This window comes from Mixophyes fleayi, chromosome 4, assembly GCF_038048845.1.
Source record: "Mixophyes fleayi isolate aMixFle1 chromosome 4, aMixFle1.hap1, whole genome shotgun sequence".
Lineage (NCBI taxonomy): Eukaryota > Metazoa > Chordata > Amphibia > Anura > Limnodynastidae > Mixophyes > Mixophyes fleayi.
The window spans coordinates 100,319,145-100,336,249 of NC_134405.1; the positions used below are offsets into that span (position 1 = coordinate 100,319,145).

A 17,105-nucleotide genomic window follows, 5' to 3' on the forward strand; every position below is an offset into this window, starting at 1 on the left:
TGAAAGGGTGATCTGCATTGGTTTGTCTTTTCCTGAATGCCAGAACAGCTCAGTTTACTTAGAAAATCATTCAGTCCAAAACATTCACACTGTCATATATCTTTAAAAGTCCATCTCCCAATGATTTATAATTATTCATTATAAATCAATATTATTTATCCCAGTATGAATAATATTGATTTATAATCAATAATCAGTCTACATAACAATATCTATTTAAACATCTATGAATAGGCGGCAATTGATAATACATTTTCTATGTATGTCTATGTGTGAAATCCATAAGGTTATATATGAATGTGTAGTGAAGAAATAAGGAATACACACAAATATTGGATCATTTCAACACTTAATTTATACAATTTGGCATTCTATATAAGTGCCATTTATTTTTCTAACATTAGGTGAAAACTGTCCAATAGAGCCCTGTGTAAGAGAGCATTGGTGGACAATTCGGATACGATATAACAAAAAAATATATGTGCTTTTGGGATGCTCATATAATATTGGGTGTAACGATTTTAAACATCTATGAATAGGCGGCAATTGATAATAAGTTTTCTTTGTATGTCCACGAGACAGGAAATTGTGTGAAATCCATAAAGTTATAAATGAATGTGTAGTGAAGAAATAAGGAATACACACAAATATTGGATCATTTAAACACTTAATTAATACAATTTTGCTGTCCGTAAAGTAAAAGAAGTAACATAGTAACATAGTTGATGAAGTTAAAAAAAGACACTAGTCCATCAAGTTCAACCTATTTTGGATCTGCTGCGATCCTGCACTTATATTTGAAATTGATCCAGAGTAAGCAACCGCCAATCTGTCTCAATTGTGAAAATCCCCCAGACCCAATATTGCAGTCCTATTTTTACCCTATATTCACTACTATCCTTCATTTTAATTAACGGTCGTATCCCTGGATACACTTTTCCGCTAAAAATTTGTCTAACCCTTTCTTAAACATATCTATTGAATCTGCCATCACAACTTTCCCTGGCAATGAATTCCATATCTTGACTGCCCTTACTGTAAAGAGCCCCTTCCTTTGCTGGTTGTGAATTTTCCTCTCCTCTAACCTTAGGGAGTGACCGTGTGTCCTGTGTATAGTACTTGGGGTAAAAAGTTCCCATGAAAGTTCTCTGTAAAGTAATTATTATAATTTAACTATGTTCAAGTTGGCTCCACTTTGAAGAAAGATTATTTTAATTCACTTATTTACTTCTATTTATCACTTCTTTATATATTTTAACAAAATTTCACCATTGTATAAATAAATTCTCACAATGGTCAGGGATATCCATCCCGATATTTTATATTTTAATTGACATTTAATAAAGATTATGTTTTTACTATTATTTCCCTCATATGGAACTGGAGTGCCTTCCTATAGTACTAGTTCTTTTTTTTTTTTTTCTTGTTCTTCTGTTGATTATTAGTTGGAAGAACACCCTCTCAACCCTAACAATTAGAATATGGCAATAAGGGTAAGATGATCCAGCCTCCTTTGTATCCTCTTATAAGGATACTTATGACATACTGGAACATGGGTTTACTAACAGGAAGTCTGCGGTGTGTAGGGAAATATCACCCCTCACAAACAACTTTACCTCAAATATTTTGTGGTCTGATAAGCTCCTGAAACTTCTACATACATATTTCTGAATGTTATTGGAAGCTGTATTATAAAAAACAGCTTATAGTTTAAGTTTAGACATCACAGAGCATATACTTTCTGTCCTTATAGTTTCTTGTAGTGTAGTGCTCTTTGCTGCTGTCTGTATTGTTAGTGCTTTGGTTTCTTGCTATACTTTGTATTTGATATGCTGTTTCCTTTCTGTCTGCTTGCTATAACTGACCGGTATCTGAAAGCTCCTTTCTTCTGTTTCTCCAGCTCTCTGCTTTTCTGCACTGAGGCATCGATAATACACTAGCTCTGCAAGGTGACGTTCTGTTTTTGGTAACGTGACTGTTCTGTAATAAACTTCTTTACTTAGGGACACATTTATCATAGGACGAAAAACCCTATGGCTGGCTAAAACGGGTGTTACACCCTATACATCATGTGGGGCTGCATCAGAGATAAGATTAGCAAAGCACAGGGAAGCCTATTTAGCAAACATCACCATCTCGGGATGCAAGAATACTTTATTCTTTGCCGAAAGCATTTAGTCAATGGTTAATATTTTGGGGTTTTTTGGGGTTTTTTTTTTTTTTTTTTTTTAGTAAGTGGAGCAGAAAGCTGACATCTGGGCTTTCAGTACCACTGGACGTGCTTGACCCAGCTGGTTCACGAGCATATACTCTTCAGCTGCCCTGGAGATATTTTATTGCTAAATTGTGGCAATAGGTCATTTTTTATCTTTATTTTATTTTTTATCACTGTGATAATCAGCAATAAAAAAAACAGCCTAATCATTGCATATTAATAGTTCTATATATTATCTCTTTCCGTCCGCACACTGCAAAATATTCGGCTGCAGTCATGTGAGGACTATTGTAGACAGATTGTAGCAGCTGTTAGTAATTTCAGGCATCTGACATTTAAGCTATTGCAATATCTATTAAAGTTCCTTTTCAGTTGCTTGTAATCAGTGTCATCACTTCAGTGTTCACTAGGAAAACTTGTAATATGAGTAATAATACACTCTGTATTCTAAATTATACAGCTACTAGATTTCACCTTGTGCCTTTACCACAGAACTCCTTGGTGACATCTAACATAATATTCACTTACAGCGTGTGGAGAAAAAACCTTTGTATTGCAAGGAGCAATGCACCCATACTGTACATTAGATTTATTATTCCTGTGACTTGTATTAAAGCACATTGCCTTAGGACTTTATTTGCACACAGACCTATTTAGTGACTTCTGATATCCTTACAATTTACTTTAAGAAGTGCATTATCTGATATATAATCTGGAGATAATTTGTTTTTTTAGCTGTGATATATTTATTAGTGTTTCATAAATTTGGATTTCTTACCATGTCTCATACAAACGAAGAAGCAATACATCTGCTAGAGACGGTCTATTTCCTTGTTTCATGGGTATGGGGGTCTTTGAAACTCATTGGTTCGATTCTCATACATATTTAAAATAAACACTAAAAAGCATGTATTTTTAGGAGGTCTTACAGGCTGGGCCTCTGTGGATAATCAGGCAAATGGCACCAACAAGTAAGATATTACCCAAGATGTAACATAGGAAGCTACATTAAAAGGAGTTTCCCAGTTATGGTTAAATAATGAGTGATTATAAAGTGACATGTCTCTAACCAAGTGCTGCTTTTACTTTCTTATAGATAATAGGAAATCTTCTCTATTATCGCTACATGAACCCAGCTATTGTAGCCCCTGATGCCTTCGATATTATAGATCTTTCTGCTGGAGGTCAGCTGACCACAGATCAACGTCGGAACCTTGGATCCATTGCTAAGATGCTCCAACATGCTGCTTCCAACAAAATGTTCCTTGGGGACAATGCCCACCTAAGCATCATCAATGAGTATCTCTCCCAGTCCTACCAGAAATTCAGGTAGCTTCATAACCCTCCTAATAATCATATTATTTTCACAGAATAAGTTGTATTAACCTTTCCTACATGACCAATTTTCAGAACTGAAGTAAAGAAAAATGTCTCAATACAGGTGTAGAAATATCCACTGGATATAAGAACCTGACGGTAAAAATATATGTGTCCAAGTTACCTTCATATTGAATATATTTAAAAAATGACTTCAAAACTCAAGTTCTTCCTTTCTTTTTCTTTACACTTATCTTGAAAAGTGTTCCAAAAATTCTTGAAAGGTACATTAGTAATATAGTACATGCACATATAAATAAAGAGTGTACAACATTCTCTCACAGTGCTTTTAGAATAGGAACTTAACTGTGTATTAATCTGGTACAGATTAATACACAAATGTTGTTTTAAACATTTGAAACAGAGGGTGTAGTATAGGATTATAGGTGGGGGGTAAGGAGAGAATTGGCAGGGACTGTGGGAGAGGGAAGGGAGTTCATGTGTTAAATAGAAAGGAATAGTCTAATCTGGTAGTTCCAATCCAGGTCCAGTTCCTGTTTTGTGATAAATAGGATTTCATATGGTACCATATTTAAATATCCTTTTTTTCATTTAGATTTTATTGGCAAAATTAAAAATAAAGCCATGAAAACAAACTTTTTTTCCGTGATTCTAACCATGATTATTTTTACATAATTAGTGGACCACCTGAAATATAATGGAACTCATATTCAGCTATTACTCTTGTTTATTTGGTAACCAAATACTCCTATGCATAGTTTATTGTGTTTTAGGCAAAGCCATAGGGAGTAGAATCATGTGTGTATTTGTTCATTTCCTTACTTTGTAACATTTTAAATAAACTTTAAAAATGTTCAAGAAAACAGAGTATTTGTCTTGAAATCACAATAAACCAAGGGAGACGTTTGATTTGTACTTAAATTGTTATTAAATAAATACTTATATAAATATACTTGTTGTAATTGCAGCCTATTTGTCATTTCTGGTCAGGAGCGGACTAGTCATTCTGCTGCCTAATTTGGCAACTAAAATGTTTACATTCTCATCAGTCACATTTAATATGTTCTGTGTGTGTCTTGCACTTACTGCCTTCTCTGCACTACAATGTATTCTGTACATGTCACATAATTTCTACACTATGGAAAATCACATCATAATGTGTAACGTATAAAGCTCGTGGCTGCTGCATTCTCATAAGCCTGGTTTATAATTGCCCACAGACGTTTCTTCCAATCCGCTTGCGAAGTTCCTGAGCCAGAGGATAGATTTAATGTGGATGAATATTCAGATCTGGTGACCCTCACCAAACCAGTTATTTATATTTCAATCGGAGAGATTGTTAACACCCACACAGTAAGTGCCAAACCAATATTTCAATTCTAGTGAGGGTTGGGTTGGCAAGGCCAGTAAAAAGGCGACTGTTTACTCGGATGGGTCAAACAGAACAGTGGACAATATACACTTATCATTGCAGCTGCTTCTAGACCACCAGGATGCAATAGCACCAGAGCATAATGACCCGATCCATGAACTGTTGGATGATCTTGGAGAGGTTCCTACTATCGAGTCTCTTATAGGTGAGATATTATTATTATTGTTGTTGTTATCATTGGCTAAATACACATTTAAAGCAATGATATGTTTTAAAATGAAGACCCTGCTTGCTAGAGGTTCCATGATAGAGGAAGATTATACGTTTTGCACAATGTACTCTGGCTATTATGGCTGTTATGTATTTATTTATACTTTGCCTACCTCAGGTGAAGGACCTGGAGCTTCACCGGATTCCAACAAGGAGATGCTGGCAAAGACTGAGGTGTCCCTGACTCTGACTAACAAGTTTGATGTCCTTGGAGATGAGAATGCAGAGAAGAATGCAAAGACCATCTTACTAAAGTAAGAACTCTGAGTTCTGTAGTTTGTGACACATTGGATGGTGTTTGTGCTCCCTTATTTGGAAAAAGAAATGGAGCATAGAACAATTGCGACATAATGAGCTTTCTTGCAGAACCAGGTACCACTATGCAACTTTCAGCTGCTTGTTGAGATGGGATGTGGGGAGGAGTGGATTCCCTATTTATATAACATGTTATTGCCAACTGGAACCTATGTTCCATGTGCCATAACTGATGATTATTTAAATATCATTTTTTATTTTTTTTTACAAGCACAAAACGCCTGATAGTGGATGTCATCCGGTTCCAACCTGGAGAGACCTTGACAGAAATCCTGGAGACTCCGGCCACCAGTGAACAGGTACATTATCATTCCATTTGCTGTACTGTGAGGCCACAACACCATTTATGTCACTGGTGTCTATTTGTATATGTTAGAAATGTAGATGTTATGTTTGGTGTTTGTATTTTGGTTGTAGTAGACTTTCACTCCACGTTCCTAGTGTATGTTTTGTATATTTATGTCACATATAATTATTAAATGGAATGCCCTTGTAGTTACAATATTTTTCCATCTTTTTTGCATAAAAAAATTCTTTATAGGGTAGCCATTATTGGCAGTGGTAGTCATTTTAGCGATAATCAGAACCTCGACACACTGTATACCTACAAAAGAATTCCGATTGCAAGAATGCTGATGAGAACGAAATGCAGACTTGCCACAAAAAAACATTGTAGATGCCCGACATGCTTTCTATATATTACGATTGGACTGAATGCCGCCAGATGCAATTTCCATCACTTATCATGCCAACAGTGACATTTCTGTATTTAAAGCGGCAATGCCAGGACCAAACGTCTTTAGGATGTAATTTAAGGGTTAGGGTAAGGGTTAAAATTACACTTACGATAAAGCTTTCAATAATAGACAAAAAGCCCACTCCTGGCATTGAAACTTTAAATACAAAAGTCTCACTGTCGGCATCAGAATTGACGGAAATTGCAAGTGCCTCCATTCAGTCGGAATATATAGAAAGCATGTCTGTCATCTACAATGTCTTTGTTATGGTAAGTCTGCATTTCGTTCTCATCGGCATTCTTGCAATCGGAATTCTTTTGTAGGTATACAGTGTGTCGGATTTATGAGTATCGTAGACTCGTACCATTCCATTATTGGTGTATGCAGCATATGTATAGGTATGCCATCATTCTTTCTCACTCGTGTGAGCAACATATGTTTAGTTAACCATCATTTCTTTGCACTGGTGTTTGCAGTATACGTGTAGGTAAGTCATCATTCCTCCTCACTGGTGTGTGCGGAGAATATATAGGTAAGTCGTCATTCCTCCTCACTGGTGTGTGCGGGGAATATATAGGTAAGTCGTCATTCCTCCTCACTGGTGTGTGCGGAGAATATACAGATAAGCCGTCATTCCTCCTCACTGGTGTGTGCGGGGAATATATAGGCAAGTCGTCATTCCTCCTCACTAGTGTGGTGGATAATATGTAGGTAAGCCATCATTCCTCTTCACTGATGTGTGTGGAGAATATATAGGTAAGCTGTCATTCCTCTTCACTGCTGTGTGCGTAGAATATGTAGGTAAGCCCTCATTCCTCTTCACTGCTGTGTGCGGAGAATATATAGGTAAGCCATCATTCCTCCTCACTGGTGTGTGCGGGGAATATATAGGTAAGCCATTATTCCTCCTCACTGGTGTGTGCGGTGAATATATAGGTAAGCCGTCATTCCTCTTCACTGGTGTGTGGAGAATATGTAGGTAAGCCATCATTCCTCTTCACTGGTGTGTGGAGACTATGTAGGTAAGCCATCATTCCTCCTCACTGGTGTGTGCGGGGAATATATAGGTAAGCCATCATTTCTCTTCACTGGTGTGTGCGGGGAGTATGTAGGTAAGTCGTCATTCCTCCTCACTGGTGTGTGCGGGGAATATGTAGGTAAGCCATCATTTCTCTTCACTGGTGTGTGCGGGGAGTATGTAGGTAAGTCGTCATTCCTCCTCACTGGTGTGTGCGGGGAATATGTAGGTAAGCCATCATTCCTCTTCACTGGTGTGTGCGGAGAATATATAGGTAAGCCATCATTCCTCCTCACTGGTGTGTGCGGGGAATATATAGGTAAGCCCTCATTCCTCTTCACTAGTGTGTGCGGGGAATATATAGGTAAGCCCTCATTCCTCCTCACTGGTGTGTGCGGTGAATATATAGGTAAGCCGTCATTCCTCTTCACTGGTGTGTGGAGAATATGTAGGTAAGCCATCATTCCTCCTCACTGGTGTGTGCGGTGAATATATAGGTAAGCCGTCATTCCTCTTCACTGGTGTGTGGAGAATATGTAGGTAAGCCATCATTCCTCCTCATTGGTGTGTGCGGGGAATATATAGGTAAGCCGTCATTCCTCTTCACTGGTGTGTGTGGAGAATATATAGGTAAGCCGTCATTCCTCTTCACTGGTGTGTGTGGAGAATATATAGGTAAGCCGTCATTCCTCTTCACTGGTGTGTGTGGAGAATATATAGGTAAGCCGTCATTCCTCCTCACCGGTGTGTAGTGCAATGTATGTGTCCGTACCTATGCTAAACCATTATTTAAGAGCATTTTGTTACCATTTCAATTTTGCCTTTCATCATTTTCCAGGAATTAGATCATCAGAGAGCCATGCAGAGACGGGCAATTAGAGATGCCAAGACACCGGACAAAATGAAAAAGGCCACATCTTTACGGCAAGATAACAATCTAACTCTTGAAGAAAAGAAAGAAAAGATACAAGCCGGGCTGAAGAAGCTGGCAGAGCTTGGAATGGTGAATCCAGAGAGCCGGTACCAGGATCTCATCAATGATATTGCCAAGGTAAACTTAAGGTCAATAAACTATTATCCAAGTATGAAAAGTTTTCAAAATAGATGTAAATGTGAGTATGACCAGTTCCCGTTTACTCTGGTATTTCTGGGGATGTGGCTGCAGCAGAGCTGGATTAAGGCTCTTGGGGGCCCAGGGCACTTAAGACAAGGGCCCGCCTATGGTCTAATATGGCTGTCATTTTAGGCAAATACTGTGTGCACTATTGTTAAGTGCACACATCTTTCCTTTCTTGAGCAGATAAGTGTAAAGGGGGACAGCCACCCAAATTTGACATTTAAACTAATTTAATTGAAATTAAATGTCCCATAACCCCACCAAAAAGTAATAGGCCCCATTATTAAATTAAAAAGCCCCATCACCCCACAAATTAATTAAAATAATTACCCTCCATCCACACTCCAACACATAGCTAAGATTTACCGAAGTTTGTTCGTACTTCAGTAATAAAATAAAGAATTAATGACATTACATTTTCAAAATACATAATACAGCAATGACACAACGCAAGGTGTATAGACGTAATGTAACAGTATAATGGGCACTTGACTCAAACCATATTAGTGTCTGTCATAGGGACATTTATCAGGTTGTAGTGTGCCAAAGGTTGAAAGTAAAACTTGACAGAAAAGCTTTGTATAGGCGAGTGTTCCCGGTTTGCTTCCTGTATATGTCGGGTGCTGTGTACACCAATGGAGGGGGATTTATGTCATGGTTTCAGAGTCAGAATAACTTAGAACATTAGATTGTACAGCGCTGCGGAATTAGTGACGCTATATAAATAAATGATGATGATGGGAACTCATGGGTAACTTATTTCTTTGCTTAAGGACATTCGTAATCAAAGGCGGTATCGCCAGAGAAGAAAGGCAGAGCTGGTGAAGCTTCAGCAGACTCATGCCGCTCTGAACTCCAAGGCTGTGTTCTATGAAGAACAGGTCGACTATTACAAGAGCTACATCAAGACTTGCCTAGACAACTTGGCAAGCAAGGGCAAGTGAGTACTGGGAACACATGTGCCTGGCTTTATCTTTATATAATAATGCTGTTCGTGTTTGCTCTATTATCTTTTCAGTGCATTTTGCTAACGTAATATATGTTCGTATGTACTTTGTTGCAGCATAGTGGGACCTTGATGGTCTTTCTCTGATTTAGTATTAAAAAAGGTATTTGTAGTTTGACATATTCGACAGCACATTGTTTTTCACTGAATTAGACTTTTGGGTGCTGGAATAAGTAAGGTTTCCATTTAGCCCCAACAACCGAATGACGTTTTTGGTGACATTGATGGTACAATGGGGAAAGGTCTATGAATCAGAACCTTTGTGTTCTAACATTAACCACAGAACTAAAGAGGATTCAAGTTGTTAAACTGATTAAGGTTGAATGGTGAATTATAAAACTGATTACAAATAAATATATTATTGAGTCTAGCATTACATATATTAAATAGCCATGGTTATAAATGTTCATTTGTTTAATTGATTATAATGAAGAAGACTTGTTAATAGTCCAAAGAGGTATTTGTTAAGCATGTACTAAGTAAATGGATGATCGCACAAAAAGATGATTCGGTTGATTGCATGCAGTTCACCTTTCTGCCTTTAGGTGGCACTAACTTTTTTCCTTTCACTCAATTAGTGCAAAAGTGGAAAAAAAAGCAACAACTCACACTACAGTAGCTCTATTTGCAAATAAAAAAAAAAAATGTTTTATATCTGTAATATTTCTATATTCTGTATGCACAATATTTTCAAGTTAATTAAATTTATAATAGACACGTCTATGTAAACCAATAATAATAACTGCAAATGCTGTGCATGCATATATATATATATTTGTTTCATTTTTTTTATGTAAAAGCTACATTTTTAGTTTTGTTAATCAGACAAATAAAAAGACACTGCAATGTTGTGCCATGAAGGGGAAATGCAGGTAATTGCCTAAACATTCTTACCTGTGATCCATGCAAAAATATGGCCACCAATAAATACTCAAAATTGTCAGAATAATTTATAGGGTAGGTTACCAAGTAAACTGTACGTTTAAAACAAAACTCTTAAATGTCCTGCTGACCATAGAGAGCGATGTATTAACAGGTTGTTTATGCTGTATACGTCCATTCACAGTGCCTTCGCCCATAGTGGTCTGCACACACAGATCAGAGCAGTCACACCAAGGCTGTGATATAACACATAGGGTATCCCAGTAGCAACAATAGCCTAAGTACTTTTCCACGAATGTGTCCCTTCATCAGGACTGGTTTCTCATTGAATGCAGCCTCCTATATAGTCGGCCTTACATTTTTATCAATGGTCGTCATCATGTCTTTAAATTCAAATATTTAGATTTAAGACAGCTGTGAATTAACAACATAATCATTGCAATCCCATGTGTTTATGATCTCCGTCATATTGCCTTCCATACAGAGAACCTTGCTGGATGTCCACTGTGATTTTTAACCCATTTAGTGCCTGTATATTAGTAATGATTTTAACTCATTCACTTTCAATAGTGTATTTAGAGAAACATATGTATAATATTAACCTACTATATAAGAGAGAAAATATTGTAGAAAAGGTAAATCATATTGAAAAACAAACAATTCACCCTCATTATTCAATCCAAAGGGGACTATAAATTCTTCATTACATATACTGAGTGCTGTTAAGTATACATGATATAGCAGCTAGTATAGAGGAGATATCCATAGGCTTATTTTCTTACAATCATTTGTTTGTTTATTAAAATTAGAGTGTCTAAGAAACCAGGACACGTGAAAGGGAAGAAAAGTAAGAAGATATCTCTGAAATACTCAGCGGCCCGGCTACATGAAAAAGGTGTGCTACTGGAGATTGAAGATCTGCAAGCGAACCAGTAAGTCTCACTGTCTGGCAACAGACGGGTGGGTTTCCTGAGCTCCATCACTACCTTATTGTCATGGTGGACTGGCATAAAAGTAGTTCTGTATAACCTTATAAAGAGGGCAGGACAATGCCCTCAGATTAGCCATTGGCCTCAATCTTCAGAGAGTGTCGCTAGGAAGTGCTTCGCTGGTTTTATACGTTCCAAAGTATCTCAACTGTAAGTACTTTGCCCTGGTCTCTCTCTGCTAATTCTCCTATGGGGAAATATTTAGAATATTTTTTACGTTTAGATAAAACATAAAATAAACTATATTCTACAGAGACCTTTTATTAAAAATGTTCAACCACTTGTTTGGCGTTACTAAGAAGCTCTCAGACATTCCAATACCCGTTTTGTAACATTCACAACTGTCATTAAATGACTACACATATATTTGTGAGTGCTACAGATTGTATTTTATTTGTTGTAACCCTTTAAATGCCAGGAGTTAAACGCCAGGAGAATAGTTATGTGGCACAAAAGTAACGTTAAATCCGTTTTCCATTGCGCTACATGGAAATAATGTTCCAGGACCCTAAAGTGGATTGTCAGATTTTATACATGACATCTGCAAGTAATCTGTGTGCAGAGACTGTATTTATTTCATCACAGCTCCCTTTCCTGTGATGTTGTTTCTTCCGCTTATTTAGGTGACCAGCAATTTCTGTTAGTGTTTTCACAGCGCTTCAAGACACCTACTGCCTAGCAGCCATCCGTGTTATGTGAAGATTTCCCAATTTATTCTCTTTGCCTTGAGCAACACCCTTCCCCCCTTGACCCACAGCCGCTTTCCTCTGGGTATTGCATAACTACTAAAGCCTCTGCACTTGTCACCTCATTTTATGTCTTAGAGCATTTCTAACTATGATATGTATACAGTTCATAAAATGAATATCTGTATGTCTAAATATTGGATAGAAAAATTGTTATTAAATATCACCCTGTACGCACACATACCACGTACACTGAGACACTCGCCTTCAATTGTAAGATGTCTACATTCCACCTGTCATCTTAAGGTTTAATTGTTGTGATCAGGTGATATATAGTCTGTGAGACAGGGAATTTCCAGTATTCTAGTTAGTTGCAAGCGTTCCAGTGGTGTTTTGAAGGTTTGGGTGCTTGAACTGTAATTCTATATTAACCACTGATTTATTTCCTATTAAGACATCTGCCAACCACACCCTCATTTCTGATCTCTCATCTGTGCAGGTTTAAGAACGTAATCTTTGAAATTGCTCCCACGGAAGAGGTTGGGGATTTTGAAGTGAAAGCCAAGTTTATGGGTGTTCAGATGGAAACATATATGCTGCACTATCAGGTAAGCTCTGACTTTTATGTGGTAATGTCATTTGATAAGAATAGTTTTATATGATCTGATAATGGAAAGAAATAACTGTCTCATTTTTATATATTGTTTTTTTTAAGAAACAGTACGATCATGTATGTAGTGTAGTGCAAGCTGTATTGTGGGTGTAGAGGCTGGTGTCCTACATTTGGTTTAATGGCAGGAAGTTTGGAGTGCATAGGGGAATATCTTCCCCATGAACAAAACTATATATCAAATATATTTAGATCTGATATATTTTTTTATTATAAAGTGTGCTCATGGGAAGTTTCTTTTTCCTTTCCTGTCATTAAACCATTTGAAGGACACTGCGGACAGCCTCTTTTATCCACAGCACTGCTTGCACTTCACTGCATTGCAAATGTAAATACATTTTCAAACATCTGATGTTCTTTTAAGGTATGGGGAGGTTTTCCTGTATATTTGTGGATCTTGTTAGTAGTTTTTTTTCTGCAAGGCAACTTGTCTAGTCCTTAAGTAGTCTGCGGTATCCGTCTTCCCTGCCCAGTACTATCTCTGAGACTTCTTCTCGGAGTCATTGCTTATATAAAAGCCTATGTAATCTACTCTCCAGTAGCTTATTCACTCTTTGATGATCTGTTCCTGTATTGTGCATTCTCTGCATAAAAATGTTTCCACCCAAATGGCAAAGAAGCCCCTTAACTCTTTTCACACCCACCCATCACTAATGGTGAATAACCCATTTACCCACATAACTCCCACCTGTTGTATGGGAATTACATCTACATTCTGTTTCTCACACTTGGCAACTGCCTGCCCACTCGTATGCCAGACTGGAAACAGGCAGTCACTGACAGCTGTGTACCTGGGAAGCGCTTGATTTTGTTCCTGGTCACACAAGCAATAAAACGTAACATTTACTATGCTCCCCCATGCAGAAGGAGTTCTTTTCACTTTTGGGTTTCTAGGGTAACCTGCTGACATCATTGTGAGGTCAGTGGGACAGCTTTCAAAGAGGGACAGAGCAGGGGGCACAATCTAGGTCTCTCCTGTACCATAGCGATGTGAGATCACTAAATAATAAAAGAAAAATAAATTACAATAAAAACCCCAGCACACTAAGAATGTCACCCACTCTGCATGATACAGACGCAGTTTTTATGCTTATCACACAAAAAAATGCATGAACATATGACTGTGAAAAGGGCACCTCTGCCTGTCTACATCCAGTCCTATCTTCTTACTATAAAGACTTTTGCACCTAGTCTCAACATACCTTATGTTAAAAAAAGGTTTCTAATAAAATAACCTGTCTTCTGGGTCCCATAACTTCATCAGAGCCTGTGTAAGATACACACACGTTATATATGAGTGTCCCTGAGAGAACAGACCAAGTACAGTTGTGGCTAACTTTCCGCGGTTGCTCTATTTCCATGAAAGAGTAATGGGACGTGTGTTTTCTTTCCCCATTGTGCCTGATTTTCTTTATATAAAGCACATAAAATATGTCAATTTACTCCTCTATGCTTCCAAAGAAAGCAAGGCAATCCTATAAAATTTACTAGGGTAGACTATGAAATAAAATAGTTTGTTCTGGTGAAATGGCATTTCGCCTAAGCATGACGTTTAGTTTTGGGGATTAAGGTAAGTAAAGTATAAAATTCACTGATGACGAAGAGGTTGGATCATGTTATGGTCATAAACCACATAGTAATACCCTGCATCATGGTTTCCTGGTGCTTTCAGTATCTTTATTTTGTAGAGGGCCCTGTGTGACCCTTACCCAGGTATCCCAATGTCGCTACCCTTGTAGCCAACATAAGGCACATTGCTGTTTTTCCAGTACCTGCACTGCTGAGACCCAAATAGCAGTCTTACATCAGTTTCTGTTTTGTCCTGCTGCTACACGTATCTTTAAGAAAAATGTGAGATCTATACTACTTAAACACATATTTATAAATTTAATTTAAAAATGGTGAAATAAAATCTTGGTTTAAAATATATTATTCACTTGTTTTCCTTGCGATTAGAAAGCGGGTTATGGTTTTACAATGAAATGTTCAGTCTCCTTATTTCTTGTCTCTCATTTCTTTAATGATAGGACCTACTCCAGCTGCAGTATGAGGGGGTCGCTGTCATGAAGATGTTTGACCGAGCAAAGGTCAACGTAAACCTCCTGATCTTCCTTCTAAACAAGAAATTTTACGGGAAGTAAATTCCGAAGAGCTGCCAGATCTGAAGAGAGAGAGCTGACAGTTTACAGGCACTTTTTGTCTTACTGTCACCAGAATACAGGATGGCTACAAGCTATGTGAAAAGCTTATGTACATGTGTGAGGCTGTGTGCCCAAACTCTGCAAAGTACTGCACCTTGCTGTGGGATGCCTCATTAACAGAAAATAAATGGGACTGCAATGCTTCTTCATAGTGTTACATAGGAAATTATACTTCTTTTATAAAAAAAAAAACTAAAAAAACAAAACGGAGGTTAGTTGGTATAGGATATAACTGGTCTTGCAGAGCCGCACTAATTGCATATATAAATATATATATTAAAAACATTTTAAAATTTTTTTCAATGTAGATTAAAATTATCTTTATAGAGTATATTCCAGGATCACTTATTTAGTAGACAAATTTAAAACATGCAAGTATAAGTCTCTATTTAATAGTGCAGGCACTTTTTCGCTTTAATAGCTGGAACTTTCTGTTAACAGATTAGTCAAAATTAAGTCATCCAAGTATCTTATTTATAAATAGGATTCCACTTTTTATAGTTCCTTGATTTCCAGTCAAAATTAATTGATAAACATATAAATAGTGATCAGGTATCAGCATTTAGAGTTGATCCCTCTAGGCGGATATTGGAATATTTATGTGAAATATATTTTATGGTAATGACTGTCGTAGTATAATGGAACTATGATGCCATGGAATATGTCAGCTCTCTAGGTTTCCAAGCCAAGTGTCTGGTCTATGAATATGTTGCCAAACTGGAATTAATCTCCAGGCTAATTTTTCTTTGTTTTCTGAAAGTTCTTCATTGCTGCTTTATTTCTGCGTTTTCTTGTATTATTTAGGTCTTGAATATGTATTATTTGAAACCCTTTGAAATATTAGACCCAGTATCCTAGTTTATTGTGATATTTAGGTTGGCAATTTTGTGTTTCTCAGGACAGGAAGATAAATAAGAGTTTAAAGTAAAACCCAATCTGCAAGATTGGTTATTTAAAGAAATAGAAAAAACACATTTTTAATTCAGCCAATTTATAAAAAGTTTATATGATACATTTGTATAATTTAGCCTGTGAAAATCCTTAAAAATAGAGGAATTTTTAAACACTAGACATTAGTTTCTGAGGAATTCAAATTCATGGCATCCTCATTGTGTAGATGCAGGATTCTTTGGATAGTGTCTCTTGTAAATTCAGAAACATGGAAACTTTTTTAACAAAAAATAAAGACTTTTATATTGATGGAGATATGTATATTGATTTTTAAATCGTTATGACAAAGGGATCCCATGTTCACATTCTGAGAAGTGGGATGAAAAGTCACGTATTTGCCATTTATTTAACATGTTCATAGAGATTTAAGGTAAAAGGGATGAAATCATCTCAGAAAAATATATCCAGTGACTTGTGCTGTAAAGCTTGTACTGCATATACCGAACATTTTGCAAACATCTGATCCTTCAAAGCTTAATGTTTGTTTTAGAACGGCTCTTTTAACTGAGTTCCGGCTTTTTAAGAGGTAATAGGAAAATATATACTGTATGTTCCCCAGGTTTATAGCAATATGGAAGTTGCAGGATATGCAAGGTAGCTAGTTAATTAATGTAAATCTTATGGCTAATTAGAATTTCATAAGTGATGCTGTGCTATGCAGTTTTTCACAGTGCATTTATTTTATTTATTGGGGACACACATAAACAAGGTCCTCAACACGAAGCCTGATTTACTCTTTTATATAAAGATCTACAGTTTTGTTCCCTTTTTGGTAAATGGGACTGCCTCCCTGTATCTGTATTTTGATTAGCTGAATAAAAAGATTTTGTTGTATGCCGTTTGTTTGCATTGATATCCTTATTACAATATTGTCTAATGTATTTGTTTAATATGGACTGTACCAAGTTCCCAAATATTGCAAAACATATAAGGACAGGGAACAAAAAAAACTTGTATTAAAAGGAGAGAGTGTATTGGACTCTTGGTGACATTAGTTACAGGTCTGCTTGGTTCTGTAATGTGCCGTTGAAATCTCCATAAATTATTTCACTGCTTTCAGACACTCCGGACTCTCTGACTATCAGTGAGATGAGTGAAATATCCCATTCATTTCAATGACCATGTATTTCAATGGGCTTCCCAGGGTGTACGCTAAATGCAGAAAGTCCATTGAAATCCAAGGGCCATTGAATTGTACGGGAGAGAAGCTTTTGTAAATCACGGATCTTTCAGGGAATTTTACTATACAGTTATTGGTAGTGTTTATTTTGCCTTCATCACATTAACAGTGTGACATTCATTGCACAAAAAACCTGCATGAAAGTATGGTTCAGTACT

General features: G+C 36.9%; 1 protein-coding gene across 1 annotated transcript in view; it reads left to right on the forward strand.

The window, feature by feature from the left end:
- Positions 1-16,601, forward strand: part of IQGAP1 (IQ motif containing GTPase activating protein 1) — a 103,101-nt gene extending 86,500 nt beyond the window's left edge. Inside the window, exons 29-38 of the mRNA XM_075207885.1 lie at positions 3,312-3,544; positions 4,774-4,906; positions 5,028-5,130; positions 5,314-5,449; positions 5,722-5,809; positions 8,104-8,316; positions 9,156-9,322; positions 11,080-11,202; positions 12,445-12,553; positions 14,643-16,601. Of these exons, the coding sequence (XP_075063986.1) occupies positions 3,312-3,544; positions 4,774-4,906; positions 5,028-5,130; positions 5,314-5,449; positions 5,722-5,809; positions 8,104-8,316; positions 9,156-9,322; positions 11,080-11,202; positions 12,445-12,553; positions 14,643-14,756 (1,419 nt within the window). The 3' untranslated portion in view covers positions 14,757-16,601. The remainder of the gene's footprint in view (positions 1-3,311; positions 3,545-4,773; positions 4,907-5,027; positions 5,131-5,313; positions 5,450-5,721; positions 5,810-8,103; positions 8,317-9,155; positions 9,323-11,079; positions 11,203-12,444; positions 12,554-14,642) is intronic.
- The last annotated feature ends 504 nt before the right edge of the window (positions 16,602-17,105 follow it).